The sequence below is a fragment of the Carassius gibelio genome, chromosome A21, assembly GCF_023724105.1.
Source record: "Carassius gibelio isolate Cgi1373 ecotype wild population from Czech Republic chromosome A21, carGib1.2-hapl.c, whole genome shotgun sequence".
NCBI classification, from domain to species: domain Eukaryota; kingdom Metazoa; phylum Chordata; class Actinopteri; order Cypriniformes; family Cyprinidae; genus Carassius; species Carassius gibelio.
Window position 1 is genome coordinate 12,710,238 of NC_068391.1, and position 21,355 is coordinate 12,731,592.

General features: G+C 35.3%; 1 protein-coding gene across 5 annotated transcripts in view; it reads right to left on the reverse strand.

Moving 5' to 3' along the window:
- LOC127942181 (protein turtle homolog B-like) overlaps nucleotides 1-21,355 on the reverse strand; it is an 89,752-nt gene that overhangs the window by 48,713 nt on the left and 19,684 nt on the right. For all 5 annotated transcript variants that reach the window (XM_052537825.1, XM_052537822.1, XM_052537824.1 and 2 more), the window contains exons 2-4: nucleotides 20,806-20,997; nucleotides 16,972-17,118; nucleotides 5,999-6,150 (exon numbers count right to left, since the gene is read on the reverse strand). In XM_052537825.1, the coding sequence (XP_052393785.1) occupies nucleotides 5,999-6,150; nucleotides 16,972-17,118; nucleotides 20,806-20,997 (491 nt within the window). The remainder of the gene's footprint in view (nucleotides 1-5,998; nucleotides 6,151-16,971; nucleotides 17,119-20,805; nucleotides 20,998-21,355) is intronic.

The following is a 21,355-nucleotide window of genomic DNA, read 5'->3' on the forward strand; positions in this document are numbered from 1 at the left end:
AACAGTAGCGCCTTAAGTCTTAAGCAACTTCTAATTTATCTCTGTGACGGATTTAGCTTTTTTCTTATATGAACACATAGATCAGTAGAAATGATGTGATGGGGGAACCATGCTCAGCATCCCACAATACATCCATTTTTCCTGCTGCCATAGTACCCACAGCTATGTTTCTTTACATTTAACACATGTCTCATGACAGGGGCCACTCTTACAAGCTTAAAAAACACTTCTCAATTTGACAAAACAAATTGTCTCAAACACAGTATAAACACAAGTGCTTTGCAGTGAAATCGCTGTGAACCGGAGACAGAGACTGCATAGAAGAGATCAAACAAACCAGACCACCCCAACAGAGACTTCAAGATCAATATGCATCTCTCTTTCTGTGCCCACACAAGGGTTATTTGCATTTTATCAATTGCAAAGTAGTTCTTGTGTTTATGCTCTGGATTTTCTTGGATACATAGGCTGTGCCATGTGGACCGAGGGGGGTTTAGTGTTTTTATTTAACATTTTAGAAATTAGGATCCAAAAGCATCATTTAGAGTGGGGACAGTTTAAGTAATGTCCAATTTTGTCCCCACTACTTTATTAAATAGCTGGGATGCATCCAATTCAGAGGAAGCATCTACATTTGTTATTTATTTATTAGCTCTATTTAATTATGTAGTAGTAGTAGTAATAATAATAATAATACACAAATAATTGATTAATTTTAAAAATTTTCTTTAAAGATTTTAAAATTATTTGAGGATAAACTAATCATTAATCATGAGCTAAGCCTTTTGTGCAACAAATGATCCCAGTCCATATATTATTCTGATGTTTTCTTTTGTTTTTAGTAAAATACTAGGCCAGACTGCTCTGTGACTTGTCTTTATTCTGAAATAATATAAAACATGCAAGTCGTAATTCATTAATAGGGTCTTTATGAACTCTAAAGCTCTTTTCAAGCTTGCTGGATCGGTTTCGCAGTCATCTTTTCAGGACAAGGCCACATTTATGAGAGAGTGTTTCTGCTCGAATAATCTGAATAATTGATTTACTCTGTACAAGAGTGTGTGTTTTGTGGCGGAGGGGCAGGTAAGGGGTGGGATGCTGATCCTTTCTATACATGATTTATCAGTGCCTGTTATTGCAAAGGGAAAAATTGTCTGTCTTTGTAATTTATCATCAAAATAACTTTCTTCTCAGCTGACATCATTTAAGTTGGCACTGAAATAACCTTTAATTGTTAGCGCAATATAGGTAATGTGATAACACCACACATGTGTCAATAATACCAAATAACAATAAATTTAAAAAATAAATAATTCTAGCATTAACATTAGAACAAGTCAAGAAGCTGAAGGGTTCAGGAGACAGATGAGTGGAGACATGGTAAAGTAAAGTAAAGCCTTCGCTGAAGGGGCTGTCTGATGAATTATTCAGCATTCTATCAGACGGTGTAATAGCAAGACCTACTAGCAAGCATCATCATTACAGTTCATGCGATATCAAGCATGTGTGAATTTCTCCTTAGAAGACTAACAGACCTTGAGGGAAATATTTCTATTTTGTATGTTAAACTTTGGTTTTTGATTTGAAAAATCCCAAATAATGTGCACTGGTGAGAGCCACTGTTGTTATTGTTAACTAAAACCATATTTGAAATAATGCTGGAATAAAATAAAAGTAGAAATTAGATAAATATTAGATGGATAAACGTAAAAATGAGAAATGTTGCCTTAGAAAATGACTTAAACAGTTAAGTTTAAAATTGAAGTACCAAGATTATTACAACTAAAATAAAATTAAATTTAGGCTACAATATACAGGGGGAATAAACAATTACAAAAAAATTATTTAAAATTAAAACTGAAAAAATAAAAAATAAAAGTTAATTTAAAATTAATACGTTTTTTTTATGAATAAATACTGTAATAGTATATAAATAATGCTAAAATAACACTGGTGAAAGCAACTTACATTTTATCTGTATACACAGCTACATTTGGTCACCAATGGAGAAAGGTGCTTTTTATTTATTTATTTATTATTTGGAAACATTTATCCAGCAGAAGTTAAGAGGACCATGCTAATCAGCCAAACCTTGACCCCTTGACATGAACATACACACTCTGTCGCTTTTACAAGCTGAACATACTTGCATTCAGTCTACAATCAGGCAGCATTAGGGAAAGTACAATGGCAAATTTACTCAACAAACGGCAACAGTTTGAGATTCCACTGTGGATCCCAGACTTCATAATTACACTAATTACACAGACGGAGATGCACGGCCAGGCTACGGCAGACCCAACAACAACACACGTCTAGTAAACACCACTTCAGAATGAATAAAAATAAAAAACATTACTATGGTTGACACAATTTATTTAGCATTATTCAAAGACTCCATTCCACCTTCCATTCATAAATAACCCTGATATTGGCTAAATGAATCCACAGCTATATCTTTGAAGGAGTCACTTGAAAAAAATGTGATGTTCCTTTGTTCAACCTCTGAAATATGTCACATTATGGAAGTAAAACAAGTGGTAAATTGAAACTCATGACTTTAATAAACAGTATTCAGTACAGTATTCGAGCACCACTGTGTAGTCTTGTACCTTTGTCTTTTTGTCCGATTTTCAAAGATTTTCTGCTTCAAATCAAAGTTTTGGACATTCTTCTATTCACCTCGCTAGATTGTTTTGTTCGTGGCTTATTTCACAAAGACTTTTGAAGAATCTCTATAGGAAAGATACTTCTGGAACCAAGTGTGCTAAAAAAAAAAGTAATACAATTTGGGACAGCTCTGATGTACTTTATGGAGGTAATATGACAAAATGAGGTGAGGAAACACTGATTTAGGATGGGGATTCCCCTCTTTTAAAGACAATTACAAGAGGTGAGTCTGTACAAACCTACCACATCATTATGCTTCAAACACATCCAGCAAAAAAGCAAAGCAATTGTAACCAGAAGCTGTCCTCTTTCCTCTGTAAACAACATTAGAGATCTAATCAGTCAAAACAACGCTCTATTTTGACCGAACAAAGAGCTCGGCATCATTCAAATTAACAAGCAACGAATACCGTTGTTCCTCTCCTGATGTTATCTCACCTTACTTCAAAAGTGTTCAATCACTGAGAAAAGCTGGTCCCTGACAGGCTGTCATTTCTCTGCTGTGTGTGAGGAGATGGAGATCTCTCTATGGGCTCTTGTAAATCAAACTCTTTTCAGGGAGAGAACTGAGCCTTGCGTTCCTGTAAGAGTCTCAGTGTTTAGTCTTCAGTGAGCAGATGGTTTATATGCAGGAAGCGTTTGATGGTTATGTTCAGTATGTTTGGCTTCACGGTTTTGATGAGCCACAATCAATGGATCGCTTGTGAGAAAAGAGCTTGTGTTTTTATACGCCGTCCTTGACAAGGAAATCTAAAAGTCTGTTTTATGTCACAGACGGCTCAATTGATGAAATATAAAATACGTCACTCAAGTCGAGAAATTCCACTAGTATTGAAATACTAGGATGGTTTATTTTGTTCCTTATTACATAGCACTGTTAACACACCAGGCCCAAGGGACGCCTCTACGACACATAGTTAAAATGAGCACAGTTACAGCACTGAGATGGACAGAGGGCTAGTGCTAAATGATTAGGGAATATGACAGGGTTGAGGGAGATTAATTAGCTCTTCCTACAGGCCGTGCGATTAGCATGTTAACACTGCTGCTTGATTTCTTCAATCTGACAGAGGAAGTTTAAAACATACAGCAGGAAACTCCAATTGTTTTCCTTAAAGGCACTTTAAGTGCTGTGGCATTCTCTCTGCATGTCACTTGTTGGCAGTTTACACACAGAAGCAGGAAATGAATTGTGCTGGTGGCCCACTGATAACCTCATGGAGGGCTGGATTTGGGGCCGTGACGATGGTAAATAGGACAGAGGATGAGAGGAAGAAATAAAGAGACAAAGCCAAAGTCAAAGTGCATTTGACCTCTCATTTTAACGTTCATCAAATATCCCAAGCCATCACTGTGACAAATCCAATCATGTATTTGATATCAATCAGAACATCATAGGAACTCTTAAGGATCCACAACACTAGGGCTGTCTGTCACATACTAAAGTTTAGTACTGTATATCACGATTTTCAATACCAAAGCAAAAACAAAAATGCTTTAAAATTTACAAATACCAAAAAGCTCATGGCAAGTATTTTTCATTTAAGTAAAAATGACTTGTCTACATGCTTTTAAACTATATATTAACTACTCTTCACAAACCCATAGCACACATCCACATCTCTTCTAACACGTATAGAATATATTGATATGGTTTCACTGACTAAAAGAGAGATCTGAAACACAGTCCGAGATGACTCAATGACTACACTGACACTCATGGTGCTGGACCACTAAAGCATCTTCAATAGACATCCTCTCACTGTCCCAGCTGAGAGGAAGTGAGGTGACAATAGCACAGTGTTTTCTTCTCCCGGAGTCGATAGTAAAAACACTATCATTTTTTCATCTGTCAGAGCTCTGGATTCTGAACACAGTCTCTGTCTGTCATGTATAACTTCGCTGTCCTGTTATCTCAATTAGGTAACAGACTGACAGTGTGCTTTTTTGAGGCCAGCCTTGGCTCTGGCACATTACTAATGCTTGATGATGAACCATGAACTATGATCTTAAAGTACTAAATTGGCTACAATATCTAATGATGGCTTGATGGAAAATATAGCATTATTAAATGCACTAATGATGGCCACTGAATTTTCCAACCAGTCCTCCAACCAATACGCTCATATAGGTCGATTATCCAAATCCCTGAAATACGACCCATCAGAGCGTATACTACAATTGAGAACCTGTCGGAAACAGGACGTTTTCATATCAGTGTTTTGTACTCTTTAATATACGCTATAATTTGGGTTTTCAAATTACTGTGAGATCAGTGTAAAAAGTCCACATGTACCATTTAAATAAATGCGTATTTTGATTGGTAATGATGTTATACGTCATTTTATGACGACAGATCCAACACGACACTGTCATTATTTTTACACTCGCTAGAGGGCGCTAAACTTTAAACCGTAAAATATAGATCATAATAAGGTGCTTGCACAAATGACCAATATGGTCGTTTTTTGTTGGAGGACAGGCTCTGGGACAAAACAAAAATATACACTACTGTTCAAAAGATTGTACTCAGTAAAAAAAAACATTTTTAAGGGAATTTAAAAAGTGCCTATACAGAATTTATACTGTTACAATAATAAATAAAAAAAGTTATTTAAAGTAGCAATAATTCAGTATATTACAGTTTTTTTATAGTATTTTACATCCAATAATTGCAGCCTTGGTGAGTATAAGAGATCTAAAAAAACATGAAAAAAAATCTTACTGACTCCAAACTCTGAAAAAACTAAGCTGCAAAAGACCATTTAGAAACCGCTATACGAATGACATTATAACCATGAGCACATTAAATAAACAAGACCACTGTTGCCAGATCTCAGTAAAATAATAAGTGAAAAAAAACCAGGCTCAAAATAAGTGGTTTTCCACACCACAAATAGTTGAATGAATATGTATGTAAATAATTATTTATTGTAGCATAAATTAAATATATGATGAAAAACTCCACAGAAAAATGTCTTGCATTAATTAATAAATGTAATTTACTTTACATATCTCCCAACTGAGTTCTGGAAATATATATATATTTTTTTTTACATTTTACTTATAAGCACTTTAAAACTCACTGGAAAAAAACAAGCCCAAAATCATTAATTCTAAAGAAACAGGGCAACACCGCATATGACATATTTAGTATTGACCAACATGTACTGTCCCGATGAAGGCCAGAGTAGTCTACACCTCTACAGTATGTCATGCCAATCATAACAGAGGGTCAGATACAGGGAGAAAAATAAATAACTGCTGTTTTTTTTTTTAGGGAGACAAACACAGTTAATATTCATAAATGATCTATGTGTTTGCTCACCTTATACTTGCTGCTGTCCTGTACGGGGTCTCCCTCCCTGAGCCAGCTGACTGAAGGTTTGGGATTCCCGAAGGCCGTGCAGCTTAGAGTGATGCTGCCCCCCTCTTTGGCCTCCACATACTGCGGCGGCGTGTCCGTGAAAGTTGGGGGAGCTGTGACACAGAGAAAGGATGTAAAAATTCCCTGTCTGTTCTATTATTCACTGAAATTAATTAGGCTGGTGATATCAAGGCACGTTCATTCGTAACAATATTATGCCTATCATTTACGTGTCTTTTACAGACCCTGTTGAAGTATGACTCAAGGCAAGCCTCATCACTAATGGATCGAGCAATAGGAGTTCAGAAAGCCATTGTCACAGTTTAGCTAGCTTTTCAATGTATAAAAGGTTTGAAACGGTTCTGCTGCTAATGGTGGATGAACAGAGAACAGTTATGATTACTCTAAATAAATAAATAAATATAACTACATAAATGCAAATTTATTAAACATTAAGCCCTACACAATGATATTAATTAATGTAATTAACATTTACATCACAAAACAACTTTGTATAAATTAGTTTTATTAAAATAATAAATACACTTAATTGCATACATCTTTTTTATTGTAAAATAATATATATATATATATATATATATATATATATATATATATAAATGTGTGTAGGTAATATATACTATATATATATATATATATATATATATATATATATATATATATATATATATATATATATATATGTGTGTGTGTGTGTGTGTGTGTGTGTGTGTGTGTGTGCGTGTGTGTGTGTGTGTGTGTGTGTGACCCTGGATCACAAAACCAGTCTTAAGAGTACATTTTTTTAAACCTGAGATTTATACAGCATCTGAAAACTGAATAAATAAGTTTTCCATTGATCTATGGTTTGTTAGGATCAGACAATTTTTGGCTGAGATAAAGCTATTTGAAAATCTGGAATCTGAGGGTCCAAAAAAAAAATCTAAATACTGAGAAAATCACATTTAAAATTGTCCAAATGAAGTTCTTAGCAATGCATATCACTAATCAAAAATTAAGCTTTGATATATTTACGGTAGGAAATAAAAAAAATATCTTTATGGAACATGATCTAATGATCCTAATGATTTTTGGCATAAAAGAAAAATTTGTAATTTTGACCCATACAATTTTTTTTTGGCTATTGCTAAAAATATACCCCAGTGTCTTAAGACTGGTTTTGTGGTCCAGGGTCACACACACACACATACGCACGCATATATATATATATATATATATATATATATATATATATATATATATATATATATATACACAATACATGTATTTTTTATTTTTTATATACTTAATGGAAAACCACTTAAATAGTTTTTATTATTATTATTATACAAATTATTGAATATATACAGCCTCATCCCTGACTGTCTTCATGTTTCTAAGTCACTGAAAGCCGCTAATTGATATGAACAACACATAATTAAAAAAAATTATATTACAATAAATTACATCTACATGCATACGTGTGTACCAGTATATGTAAAAAAAAAATGCTCATATAACAGGCTATGAGCCATAAAAATGGAGTAAAGCAATCATAAAGTGGCACCATACATGCTTTTTGTGAGATTGTATGGTTTCAGTGTGCAGCTCAATGCATCTCCTGTGTGTGATAACTTGAAATGGGTTTAAGTTTTGTAACACTCGAGGGGCAATTATGTTGTGCTGCGTGATATTTTATTCAGAACCAGCAAATTATTAGTGACTTGTTGCATAATTGGTCATATTTCTTACTGTGTCTCCACAATTTTGTTTATTGCGTCTCTTAAAATTAATTTGGTGGTTACACAATTATTTCGAGGCACAATGGTAGATGCTTGAGCAGAGGATGACAAAGGAACACTAGGAAGAAACTTTTCTTATTATTTTAAATCGGGTTCAAATATTTAAGACAGTACTTTTGACAAGAGGGTCACACATTACCACATACATCACTGGAACATCTTGCTCTTCAGCAGCAAAGAAAATATGGGTTCAGCGATATCTCTTCACTTACAGAGAGCTGGACTGAACCCTTCTCAAGCCAAGCATCTATTTTACATGGCTCTAAATGTCAGTAAAACCTGACTCTCTGAGAAACTTCTTTGATTCAGCCTTCTTATTCTGGATTGGTCTGATTATAATACTAATTTTCATACCTCGTTTTTCAATTTTCAGCACTGATTAATTGTGCTTAATTAAAACTTAAACGCATTCAGTTTTTTGAAGGAACCCCCAAGATCTGATGGCACATGACCAGAGTGCTGAAGGCAACATTTCTGAGGCCAGCCGCTAAAACATCTGCGCAAAACACGCCTCCATCTGCTGCGAGTCTCCGTTTACTGCCTTACACACACTGCTGACCTGTGATGTTGATTAAAAATATACACACTCACACACTAATGAATGCAGAAAGCACAGGCACACTATAGGCTAATGAGGAGGCTGTGTGGGTCTAAAATAAATAAAAAAACTAATCTGTTATTGTCTTCATGTTTCATAGTCACTGAAAGCAGCTAATTGATATGGACATCAACGTTTCCCTTTGCTTTTCAATCTACATTCCCATTAGTGTCTAAACATTCAGGCGAATCCACTTGACATTAGCTAAATGGCTGCCACAGCACACCAAATGGAGAGAGAGCAACTGCCCAACACCAGATAACTGAGAATATGTCTCACTAGACTGAAATGCCTTGTTCCAAATATTACTCTGTGATTTAGCAAATAACCCAACAGGTTTAAGATTACTATTCTGTCAATATGAAATTAGACGACCTAGTGAATACTGAAATGGTTTTTTATTTGTCCATCATGACTTGTTCCTAAAATACTGGAGCTCATAGGTATGTGAATGAAGAAGGACAGACAATGAAAAAAAGAAATAGCAGAGGACTTATTTTATGAATCAGGAATTTATGAGATTATGAAAGTTGTCGGTTTCATTTCAGAAATATTTTTTGTTTTGATGTTGGCATTAAAAAAAAAAGCATTTTGTACATTTTGTTTTCAAGTTAAATTTAGTAGTAAAAAAAAATGTGTGAAGTGGTATTCAGTTCATTTCCATGAATGATTTCAAAACGAGATTCAACAATGAATTTGCATTATTATAAGACGTGACACTATCATTCAGAAGTTTAGGGTCACCAAGGCTACATTTATTTGATCAAATATACAGTAATACTGAGAAATGAATCACTTATTTCTTATTGTTTAATAACTGTTTTCTATTTAAATTCCCTTACTATATTTTTTTCTGCTGAAAAGCTGAATTTTTTGCATGTTATCACCCAGCTATAGCATTAACATAACCAGTATGTAGCAGTTCACAGTCAAGCTGGATTTGAGAGCCCTCCAACAGGTTGTTTTTAGCTGTGTGGCCATAACAGAAGCAATTTTTTCTATGACTGAAGCACACAAGAGCCTCTAACTCAACCCCATTACAGCAGGAGGTCTGTGTGTTCATAATTATGCCCTTTTATTATTTCAGCTAACACACAGGCAAACAGTGAGAGTCCTGGAATAGAGTTGTTGAATTTGCCAAACGATCACCTGCTCACCCTCTGTGCGTACTCACACACACCTTCACGAAAAAAAAGAAAAACACAAACACATTTTGTCTTTGGAACTACATAATAATCCCTCTGATATTTCTGAGGCAAGATGACATCATCTCTTATGCAATGAGTGTGTGTCAGCCGGCAGCCAGTGATAAAATCACAAGCTCTTATCACAGGAACAGATTGTGAGAAGAATTCAGCTATAATAAGGCTCTGTGGTTACACCGGCCACACAGGAAGATGTTTTAGTGCATACACACGATAACAACACACGCATTGAACCAATTGGCAGGAGAAGCAAGGAAAGAGGGCTGCGTGGAGCTAGTCCCAAATGAATATCTTCATCCTGCTCATCTTCCTCTGTCTGTCTGTCTGTCTATTTGTCTATCTATATACACTGTAAAAAATATTCCATACAATATATGGTAAAAAAAAATGGCAGCTGTGGTTGCCAGAATTGTACTGTAAAAAATACAGTAACACTATTTTAGGTTTAATGGTATTACCTTAAATTTAAAGTTTAATACCATAATTTAACTGTTACAATAGTAATATACCAAGTTACTGAAGAATTGAAATCGTTTGGTACCTTTGTATTACAACCCCCAAAAGCAGGTGGTAATGAGAAAGTAATGTGATAAAACAAAGCCCATCACAAGCAGCTTTTAAAGAATGAGATACATAGAAGGTGCACGGTGTCATTCACACAAGCACTAAACACCATCATGGTGAGACTCATTAAACTGAAATATGCAATAAACATTAATTTAACAACATTATATGTAACATACAACTCTAATAAACATAACAGATGAGAAAAAATTAAGAAGAAACATAGTTATTTCAAAGAAAAAACATCAAATTCAAACAAGATTTGAAATGCAACGCAGAGAATTCTGGGAAAGTAAGTTTACGTTTTTTCCCTAGCATTTTAGCATTTTCACAGTTCTTTACCGTTAAAATCACAGACATTTTTTACCGTGCAGTAATTTGTTACAGTCTATCTATCTATCTATCTATCTATCTATTGACTCTTGGTCAAACACAAATTAAATGTGAGCGACACATACAGAGAAGACTGGAACCTCACCAGAGGCTGACAGGGGAAACTGAAAGCCTGGTGGATGAGGGGCATTTCAACAGAACCCAAAAAGATACAAAGTGCAGAGCATCACTGCTTTTTCTCCAAACCAACTCCACTGTCCCTGCTGAAACAAGCACTGATTCAATTAGCCCAGGATGAGAACTGACCCCCACTTCCTGTTTCTCTCTCTCTGTTACTTCCTTCCATGAAAAACGCAAGAGTAGTTCACCTCACTGCTACAAGAAGTGGCTGTGTTATGTTCTCACATATGCATATAGGTGTGATAAGTCTGATTCATTTTAGTGAATCAGTTTTTTCACTGCAGTAAACGATTCACTGTTCAGATAAAGTATTATGATAAAAGAATAGTTCACACAGAAATGAAAATGTATGTATCCTCAGACCATACAAGTAGTATACGAGATCGTTTCTTCATCAGAATTTTGACAAATTGACCATTACATCATTCACTAGTGGATCCTCCGCTGTGAATGTGAGCATCAGAATGAGAGTTCAAACATTTTATAAATGCACCACAATAATCCACAAGTAATCCACACAACAGTCTATCAATTAACAACTTGTGAAGTAAAAATTTGCCATTCTTAAGATGTTTCTAACTTCAAACATTGTTTCTGGCTTAAATAAGGGTCCTCTATGCATGATACTGCTTTCTCCAGCGAAAAGGTAGTCTCCCCTGAATCAGGAGAGAAATATGCACAAATGAAGACTTTGATGTGAGATGAAAAAAACTTTTTTAACTAGATATAACTAGCATTATTATGGACTCATATCTACACTACATATGGCTACACATCTACACTTTGGATGGCCTGAAATTTGGTTTTCAGCAAAAATGATTTCTTTAAGTTAAATACTGCTTGTCATCACTGTTCTACTCCGTTATGTACATCAATTTTCTATTAATTTGTGAGTGTGTGTTTCAAAGTAGCTTTGCAGACACTTTCATAAAGACACGGCTAGTAAGAACAGATTGCATAAACTGCTCCAGCTGTGAACTTCATTCCGGATTGTCTTTATTTATTCAGGTTTTCAGTAGAGTAAAATTTATCAAGTGGATAATATGGTGCAGGGCGATTTATTAAAGAAAATATATAAAATCTTGCTCATATCACAGTACACTAACAAAGAAGCAAGACTGAGATAACAATTTTTAATCCAAACCGCAGGGACAAATTTCACTCAGTTCATATTGTGTTTTATGTAAAGATGGTGGAACTATGAAACCTGCTACAACATGAAAGAAATCAGCAAAATGGAGCCGGTAAGGAGTTTAAAGGGAGATGAAGTGATACAGAAAGCTAATTAAGCACAAACATAAAAGCCAGAACCAGCCCCCAGACCACTATTCTGAAACACTAATCATAATGTACAAATCCTCTTTATCTCACAATGATGGAGATCTGGAAGATGATCCAAAAAGCTAAAAAAAAAAAAAAAAGTACTAATTATGTAATTCAACATAGACAGTATGAAAAAGAGCTGGGGGACACAATATATTGGGACTACATTGATTATCAGCTGGTATTTTTTTCAATTAATCTGTACTGGGTGTCCATGCTCATTTCCCCTATTTTTGAAACATTAAAATGATATCTGCCATCATCTAACTTTCATTTAAAAGGTAATCTTTAAAAAATACTAATAATTACTATTAAATACTATTAAATGTAATCTTCCCCAAATCCCAAAATGAATCTATATTTTTTTTACACACTACCATGCCATGATGCTTAAATACGTTTATTTCAGTTTTCATTTTAATATAAAGTTTTAGTAATTTTGTTATTTGCTTGACTTTTTATTTGTTTATTAATAGTAATATTAAGCTTACATTTATTTTTCATTTTTCATTTTAGTAATTTTAGTAATCTTATTTTATTTCAGATAGGTGTTAAGACAACCCTTATTTTCATTTATTTGTCTTATTCAAGTGTTTCATCTAATATTTAGTTTAATTTAATTTCAGCTTTATTTAAATTAATGAACAAATTTTAGTTGACAAAAACAACATTGCTATGAGCATGAAACCATCAAAATAATCTAACAAACAACTTGATCTCCAATGTAAAACCTGGGTCTTGAAGTAAAACCACCATTCTGTGTAAATCCTGTAGCAGTTGTTCCCTTTTTAATTTGTAAAATTATCAATAGCTTAAAAATCAGAGCTTCAATAAAAAAGGGTTGAACATCAAACATCCTCTCACAAACATGTAACACATTTGTCAATGAAACGAGTGAACAGACTGGAATAAGGGCTATAAGTCATTATTAGTAAGAGTAGTGCACAATGACATCACTCTTACCACTATGGTACCCGAGGGGCTGGCCTGCTGTCAGCTTCATTTAGACCCAGTGACAACACACCAAAGGCCATCCCTCAACTAAAACTGAACAAACAGGCCTGTCTGGTGCCTGTAGATAAACTCACACTTTCCATTCCCATTAACAAACCAACAAACATGCTGCTGGTCAAAATTCTGTCACAATCAGAGCTGCAAATATCAATTATGCCAGTTCTAGAATTCTGTGCCTACCCTTGTGCTATCGTTTAAAAGACTTTATCTCATGCCATGATGCCATCTGGAGTGTTTCTGAAGCATATGGCCTCATATGGCATTTAGCACCCACATGAGATTGTGAGACCATCAGGACCATGGACAGCTCCCCAGTTCACAACCATCAGCACCACGGACAGCTCCTTAACTCAACTCTGTAGACTCTGCTGTAAGGTCAGTTTGATTCATCACAGACCTGATAATGAGCCAATTAGAATAACAGCATAAGCAACAGTATCATCCAAACAGCCACGCTTCACCCTGAAGATCAATGAAGCTCTATAGAAAGCCTGTTGTGCTCGTTTGTCTCTGTGGCTTTACCAGGGCTTGTGCTCTATGCAAAGAGGTCACAACTTCATTTGCTTAACAAGCTTTGTGGAAAAGAAGATTTGTAATGGCATTATCAAAATTGCAGTTCATCTAAGCCGATTTATATATAACAGCGCTTTTTGAACTCTCACTTCTATGCTTTTGGATGAATTCACCTGCTCGAAGACAAATGAGACTTTTAAGTCACAAGTCTCTAAACCAACAATGCACGCTCTTAATTAAACATAAAATGTATAGCAGGTAATTAGCACCTGTTTAAAATGACAATTACTTCATCATTCATGGTTAAACATAAGAGTAAGAGTAACATCACTATTCTTGTATCCTTTTGCTTTGCGTTTTTGAAACATTTAAAAATATGGTTATTATTATTATAAATATAAACCATTAAGGTGGTTTATTAGCCTTTATCTTCTGGAATGTTGACATTCCGTATTTAATTAAAAACTTTTTAAACAGACACTTGTTTATAATTACTGTGCATGCCGTTTTTAACAACCTCATATCAAAAGAGTCAATAACTGTACATTTAAAACAAGCAAACAACTAAATACATTCATACAGTATGGTCACATCTTAAAATCATTTAAAATTAACTAAGAGTCAAAAATGGTTCAGATTAATTTATTACATTATAATGAATGAAGCTTTATATTAAGACAATATGTGTACATTTAAATAAATGATTATACAAAATATGATGAAGAACTTAAAAGAAAGTTATTCCTCAAAATGTTCAAACTTTATACAGTAAGGTGAATCTGGAGACCTTTTGGCTTGATTGTATTCACAGCAAGTGAACTGCCACCAGCAATCAAGCAATGTCACAGCATGAGAGTGAAAATGCTGTACGATTTTTGGACTGCCCTGAGACTAAGCAACAGACGTTCTCTCCTCATGCGGGTATCCCATTAAATCCCATGGGATTAGTCTTAGCTCACAGTCAGTTTGGAATAGATTTAACTGCTCTGCTCTCTTCTCTGACCATGCCACGGGGATTTGAGTATTAAAAAGACGAGATGCTTCAACAAACCAACCTCTTACCTTGTAGCCAGGACATGACCTCCTAGCTTAAAGAGTCAAGTTAACTTCATTAAGTCACCACAAGGGTTTGATTTCAGTGAGAGTTTTGTGTTTCCCATCTCCAATTTTGCAAGAAATTTAATCTGAAATCCAAAGGATTAGGGCTACCCAGCAGCGGAATATAAATCTACTCTAAGATCACAGAGAAAGCAGAAGATATCTAGTGCTGCTCTGGACATTATTCATTAATTCACCTGTTTAATAGAAAGAAAGAAAGAAAGAAAGAAAGAAAGAAAGAAAGAATTGTTTGTGTTATTTTTTTTAAATGTTGTTTCTTATTGCTTGAAATATAGCACCACATATTTCTTTCTCCAGGTGTGTTTCACAGCAGAAACATGATGAAGTGATACAGGTTTGGAACAACAAGGGGCCGAGTACATGGATTTTCATTTTTGGTTGAGTTTCTGTTTTAAACACACAGATCAAAGAGTGCAATCCAATGTCTCTCTTCAACAATCAACCATATGTTTGCTCCACCTTACTGCACTGATTACATCACTTCCTCTCCCCCTTCTTATCACTTTTGACATGTGCCTCACACCTCGAGGGACACAATTGCAAATTTGTTTTTGCGAAAATATCACAAGAACTGTAAAACAACAGCTCTGAGGAATGTAGCGAAAGCAGCTAACATGGAGCTAATTACTTTCCTGAGAGCCATGCTAACCACCCCTTAAATGGCCTCAAACACACCAGCACTCCACACAATAACCTTCAGAAAGCACTTTATCAGCCGGCCCCATGCATATATTCATAAAGATATGCAAATGTTTTTTTTTTGCACAAAAGCCTGCAGAAACACCTCAGAGAGAGCGGGAATCACTAATGAGGGGCGAAGACCTGCCTGTGACACAGATGAGAAGCAAACATATTACAGTACACCCTAAAGTACAGTTTAGTCTCTGATCAAACTGTGTGAAAGAGATCGGTGGAGTTCTTATTGTGGGTTCTGAATCCTGTGCTGCTTTCCTCAGCGCTAGACAGATTGGCTGTGCTCTCATAAAAGACACACTGCTGATATTAGTGTGTTAGTCACACAGAGCCGCAAGGCACACAGTCACACACACATCTCATCTACACGCGGCTGATAAACTGGCCTGTCAACACTCCAACTTGTGTGCTGAGCTGCTGGATTTAAGACTAGCAACAACACAAATGGATACAAGCATCCACAATGTCACAGAGCGATGTTGCAGCAGGCATGAGGAAGGAGGGGCGCCCTTTCATCCTCCAAAAACTTGGGAGTCAAATAAAAAGATGCCCAGAATTACAACACAGTGTGTAACTGCAGAGCTGTGCATTTGGAAGGGTGAGCTGATTCACAGCTGTTGTGTATTAGAAGAGGCTGAACATATATCACACAGCAATGAGCTAGAGTTAATGTGCTGTAACCAGTTTGGGGATTGGGTGTCTGCTACCTAGGCAACGGAATCTGGAAGCCACAGTGACATGATGCATTCAACAGGAAGACTGACACAGTGGCGTAACCAGGCACGATGCAGCAGCCAATCAGAAAAGTGCATTGACGAGTTACCATTCAAAAGTTTTTTTTTAAAGAAATAATTGTCATATTTTTAAGAAATCATGATTACTATACTTTTATTCAGCAATAGCTTTTAATAAATGTGTAGTAAAAGTAAAAAAAAAAATTGTTTAAATTGATAAAACAAAATTTTTAGATAACATTACATTTCTATATCAAATAAATGTTTTTTTTTTAACTTTCTATTAATCCAATAATCTTTCAAAACTGTATCATGTTTGCTCAAAAATATTAAGCAGCACAACCACTTTTAACATTGATAATAATAAGAAAAGCTTGATGAGCACCAAATCAGTATATTAGAATGATTTCTGATGGATCATGTGACACTGAAGACTGGAGTAATGATGCTGAAAATTCAGCTTTGGCCTCACGGAAATAAATTACATCTTAAATAATATTCAAATAGAAATCAGTTATCATAAATTATTCAAAATATTTCACAATTTCACAATTCCAGTATTTTCGATTAAATAAATGCAACTTTGGTGAACATTAGAGACTTAATTTCCCCAAACTACATCATCATTAGGGCTGTGCCACAGAAAGTAAAATCAAATAGTCAAACAAGACAGACTGAATTACAGCTGGTTAGGACAACCTTATTTAAGGATATAAACTGTAAACTATAAACTGACAACAACATGTTCTGAGAAGAACCTGACATTCTCAGCCTGATCCAGGCTCAGCTTCCTCAGCCTAAAAACAAAAGCTGAAAGTGACATAAGAGAAAAACTGATCTCAGGTCAGAGACTCACCATTGACTGTGAGGTGCACCCAGCTGCCGTTGTGAAAGGTGTGGTACTGCTGCTCCAGCATCAGGACCTTGCACTCGTACCAGCCCTGGTCTTCTGAGCGAACCCTCTCAATACGTAGAGACGACTTGCCATGCAGGCTGGCTCGGCCTGTGGAGTTCAGAGACACATAAAAGATGTAAGAGATGTTCTAATGGTATCCAAAAGTAAATTGTTTAAATAAATCAGTTTGAAACACAAATATTACTCTGTTTTCATTCCAAATTACATATAAAATGATAATGAACAGATAATTAAAACATTTATTTCAATCTCAATTAATTTTTTTAAAAAATTATCTGTATACTTATATATATATAAACAACAACGTCTTTTAATAAATGCTACAACTTTCTGATTTATCTATTTATTTATTTATTTATGGTGAAATATCTTAATTCTGACCTTTCTAGATTATGCCAAAGTAACCTAATGTAATCTATTAACTATGCATAAAAACCTGTCTGTTAACAGATATGGGTGTCATGCCATAACATACAGTATTTTTAATATGACTGAGTTTATATTTAAGCGATAAAGTGAACAAAACACAGGCATTTTAGCGATTACTCATCTGAGCACCTCTGATTGGTCATTGCATTCATAAGCTCAACAGCATCGTGAGTGATTGGTTAATGCACAGTGCTGAAAAAAACATCTGTTTCTGACTCAGCGCCAGCCAGCAGCTGATGATATGATGCACTGAACGCTCTAATCATGCTGGTGTGGTTGTATTAAATATAGAAAATATTGATCGGCTATGTTTTGTCTTTTGGATGCTGCATTTAAAATCCACTTAGCTCAAAAATCTGAGGGGGCGCGTGCCCCATCACTTTGAAATGAGCATGATGTCTCTGGTGCCAGTCATGGGCAAATCCATCATGGCACTATGATATAGCTAGCTAGCTCTCTCCAAGGATCAAGCAGAAATGGGGATTTATGCCTTTTTTCTCTATATTCTGCCAACAGTGATGACAGATGGCAGGAAACAATATCAGCACAGGCAGAGGGATTGCAAGGCCTGTGTTTGTCCTCAAAACTCTTTTTTTCAATACAAAAAAAGGCATTACCACCACCAATAGACAGTCTGAAAATAATTTGTTATGGTACCACAGCATACAAAATAAAATAATAGTAGAAGTGAAACGAGAGCGGTCAAACGCCTGGCCTATTTTTACACCTGTGAGAGAGTGTTGATGGGAGCTAGAGAAACAACATTGACATGCGATGTAAGTTAAAGATAGTCCTCAGGAAGTGATATAATGGAGGTCAATACAGTATGGAAGCATGAAACCGCCTAATCCTACATTCATATTCTTTTCATTTTTTTCTCTTGTACTTTCTCCCTCTCACTCATTAAGTTAGAGGCACAGTTCAAACCTGTATGCAGAAGACAGAGGCAGACTTTTTTGGAGAACTTTGAAGAATTTCGCACCACTGACCTTCAAACGGTCAAAAGAAAAAAAGGAAAAAAATAAGGGTTGGAATGACACGAGGGTGTGTACATTATGCAGTGTTATTATTGTTCACTAAAACTAACACTTTTAAAAAATACTTTTTTGTTCACTGAAATAAAGCTAAATAAAAAATACAACAAGACTTAGAAACATTTGAAATATATACAGTACATTTAAGTTGAAGAATTAAAATATAAAAAACTGAGCTAAAAATATATATATATATAAAATTAAATTTATGCATTTAGCAGACGCGACCTACACTGCATTCAGGCTAACAGTTTTTACCTAACATGTGTTCTCTGGGAATCGAACCCACAACCTTGCTCTACCACTTTGATATATATATGTGTGTGTGTGTGTGTGTGTGTGTGTGTGTGTGTGTGAGTGTGTATGTGTATATAAAATTTGACAAAAGCACATAACAAAATATTAGGACTTGAACATAAATTAAAAAGAAAATGAAAAATAATATATGAATAAAAAATTAAATATAATAATAAATAAAATAATAGTATATAAATAAAATAAAATTATTTTATACATTTGAATTTAAATAGTAAGGGTTTTGCTGTAAAGCTGTAATTAAAATAATTCAGACATGCTTTGAGGCATTATGGGAACCAGAGTCCTGCCTCCAACACCACAGGCCTTTTCTGTGCAGTTTCTGGGGAAAACGAAAAAGACTAAAACTTGTCAAGCATCACTGTTTCAGCTCTACTTAGAATGAATGAATAATACAGTGTATCTCAGATATGTGGACGCTTTATCATCTCTCAATCTCATGGTTACACAAAAACCCAATACATGGGATTCATATGGAGTCATTTGGTGACAAGCAGGCTTTTTGTGGTGGGCATTTGATATCTATGCCTGAGTTATGCTGGACGCACGCCAGTCACTATTACAGCAGGGGTCTCACACACTAAGACACAGAGCTACTGTAGATGTGCAGAGTAGAGCCATTAATCGGGAGGAGGCAGTGGCCAGTATAAGGCCAGAGGTCAGAGGAAATACACTGCTGAATGAGACCTCATGTATATACAGGTCACAAGGCCATCTATGGACATTATGGATCCTGCTCAGCGGAACAAAAAGACATGTTCAACTTGTGTTTCCTGTGTGGAATGATAGAAATAGAACAGTATGTTCATATTACTGCAACAAACAAAGATGTTATTGGTATATGTACTACTTACATATTAAAAGAATAGATCACCCAAAAGTGAAAATTACCCCATGATTTACTCACCCTCAAGTCATCCTAGGTGTATATGATTTTCTTCTTTCAAATGAATACAATCAGAGTTATATTAAAAATGACCTGACTCATCCCAGATTTACAGTGGCAGTTTCTAATAAGAATTTCAAAAAACTTCTAATAAGATTTCAACTCAGGTTTCAAGCACCAGAAGAGCAACTGTCTTTGAGATTAATTCATTTCTTAATTTGTTTAAAAAATATATACAACTCAGCACCGAACAATCGCTGCTGGAAATTCAGCTGTGGATTCAGGATGAGAGAAAGTGAAAAAAAAAAAAAAAACACGTTCCAATCCCATTAACATTCACTCTGAGTGAGAGCCATTAAAATTGCATATCCTGCCCCAAGCCACATCTGATAAACTATCACAGTTTCTTTGCTTTTATGAATCTGACATGCTCTTAAATTATGCCCTTTCTGTTTCCACTCCTTATCAATGATGTAATTCATCTCAATTAGGAAGAAAAGGATCATATTTGATCTCCCGCGCTCCCCTCCACTCCATCTCAAAACCCCTTTCATCTGTTTGGCTGATGCTTTACTCTTGAGATCAGCACCTACAGTATTCCACTTGTCCACAGATCTGGACCGTCAGATACACAGGAGCAAAATATAAGAGCATTCTTCAAACCAGCCCACGCGTTTTGATTCATAATCTATTGACACGGCTGCAAGACTGCAAATAATGACCTCAGACCAAACAGACATTTACTGTTCACTAATTTCATGTGACAAGTATAGAACAACAATAATTGAAGAAAAATTACATTGCAATAGTATTTATCTCAGAAACAAGGCCAAATTATGTTTTAATACAATTTATTGGGCATGTTGGTTCATGAAAAAGCTTCATTCATGCAAAATGAAAAATAAAATAAAATTAAATGTTGCATTGCAAAAATGCAAAACAAATCTGCCTGAAAAAAAAAAGAATGTATAAAACATGAGTGAATTTCCATTATTAAATGTAATAATTAATTATTTAATTAAAAACATATTTACAACACTGTCCAAATTATACAAAGTGGCATTATTTCTGTGGAAAATATAATAAAATGTAGTGGAAGTCCGAGCTCACCGGCGTACTCGGGGTCCACGTGAGGAGGGTAGAAGCGGAAGTTGATGAAGAAGGGGATGGGCACTCCAAACTTGAACCACTCCACCACGTAGGGCTGGCCGTTGAGTGGGTGAGCCACGTCACATCCCAGAATCACGGTCTCCCCTGCGCGGGCCGTCACAAACTGAGGCTCCTCTCTGACTCCGTGGGCACCTGTGAGAACATATGGACTTTCATGAGGATAGGATTGTACCAAACACTCTGAAACTGCTTTGGGGAGCAATGATTCATCTAACAGATGAAACAGACTTTGGTTAGTAGATCAAGTAAGCTTGTAGACTAAAGCATTGACTCAAGTTCTATTCTGTATAAATGAACTTGTACGGATATCCTGAAACTATTTTACTTACAGTATCAATATACACACACATTCATTCTCTATTCACTACGATGACAACTATACTGTTTTTTGTGTGAGTGAGTTTTATTAAAATCACAATTTTGTAAAAAGCTATATAAGCGATAACACAGTATCATAGAGACTTAATGAAATAGAAAACTGCTATCCACC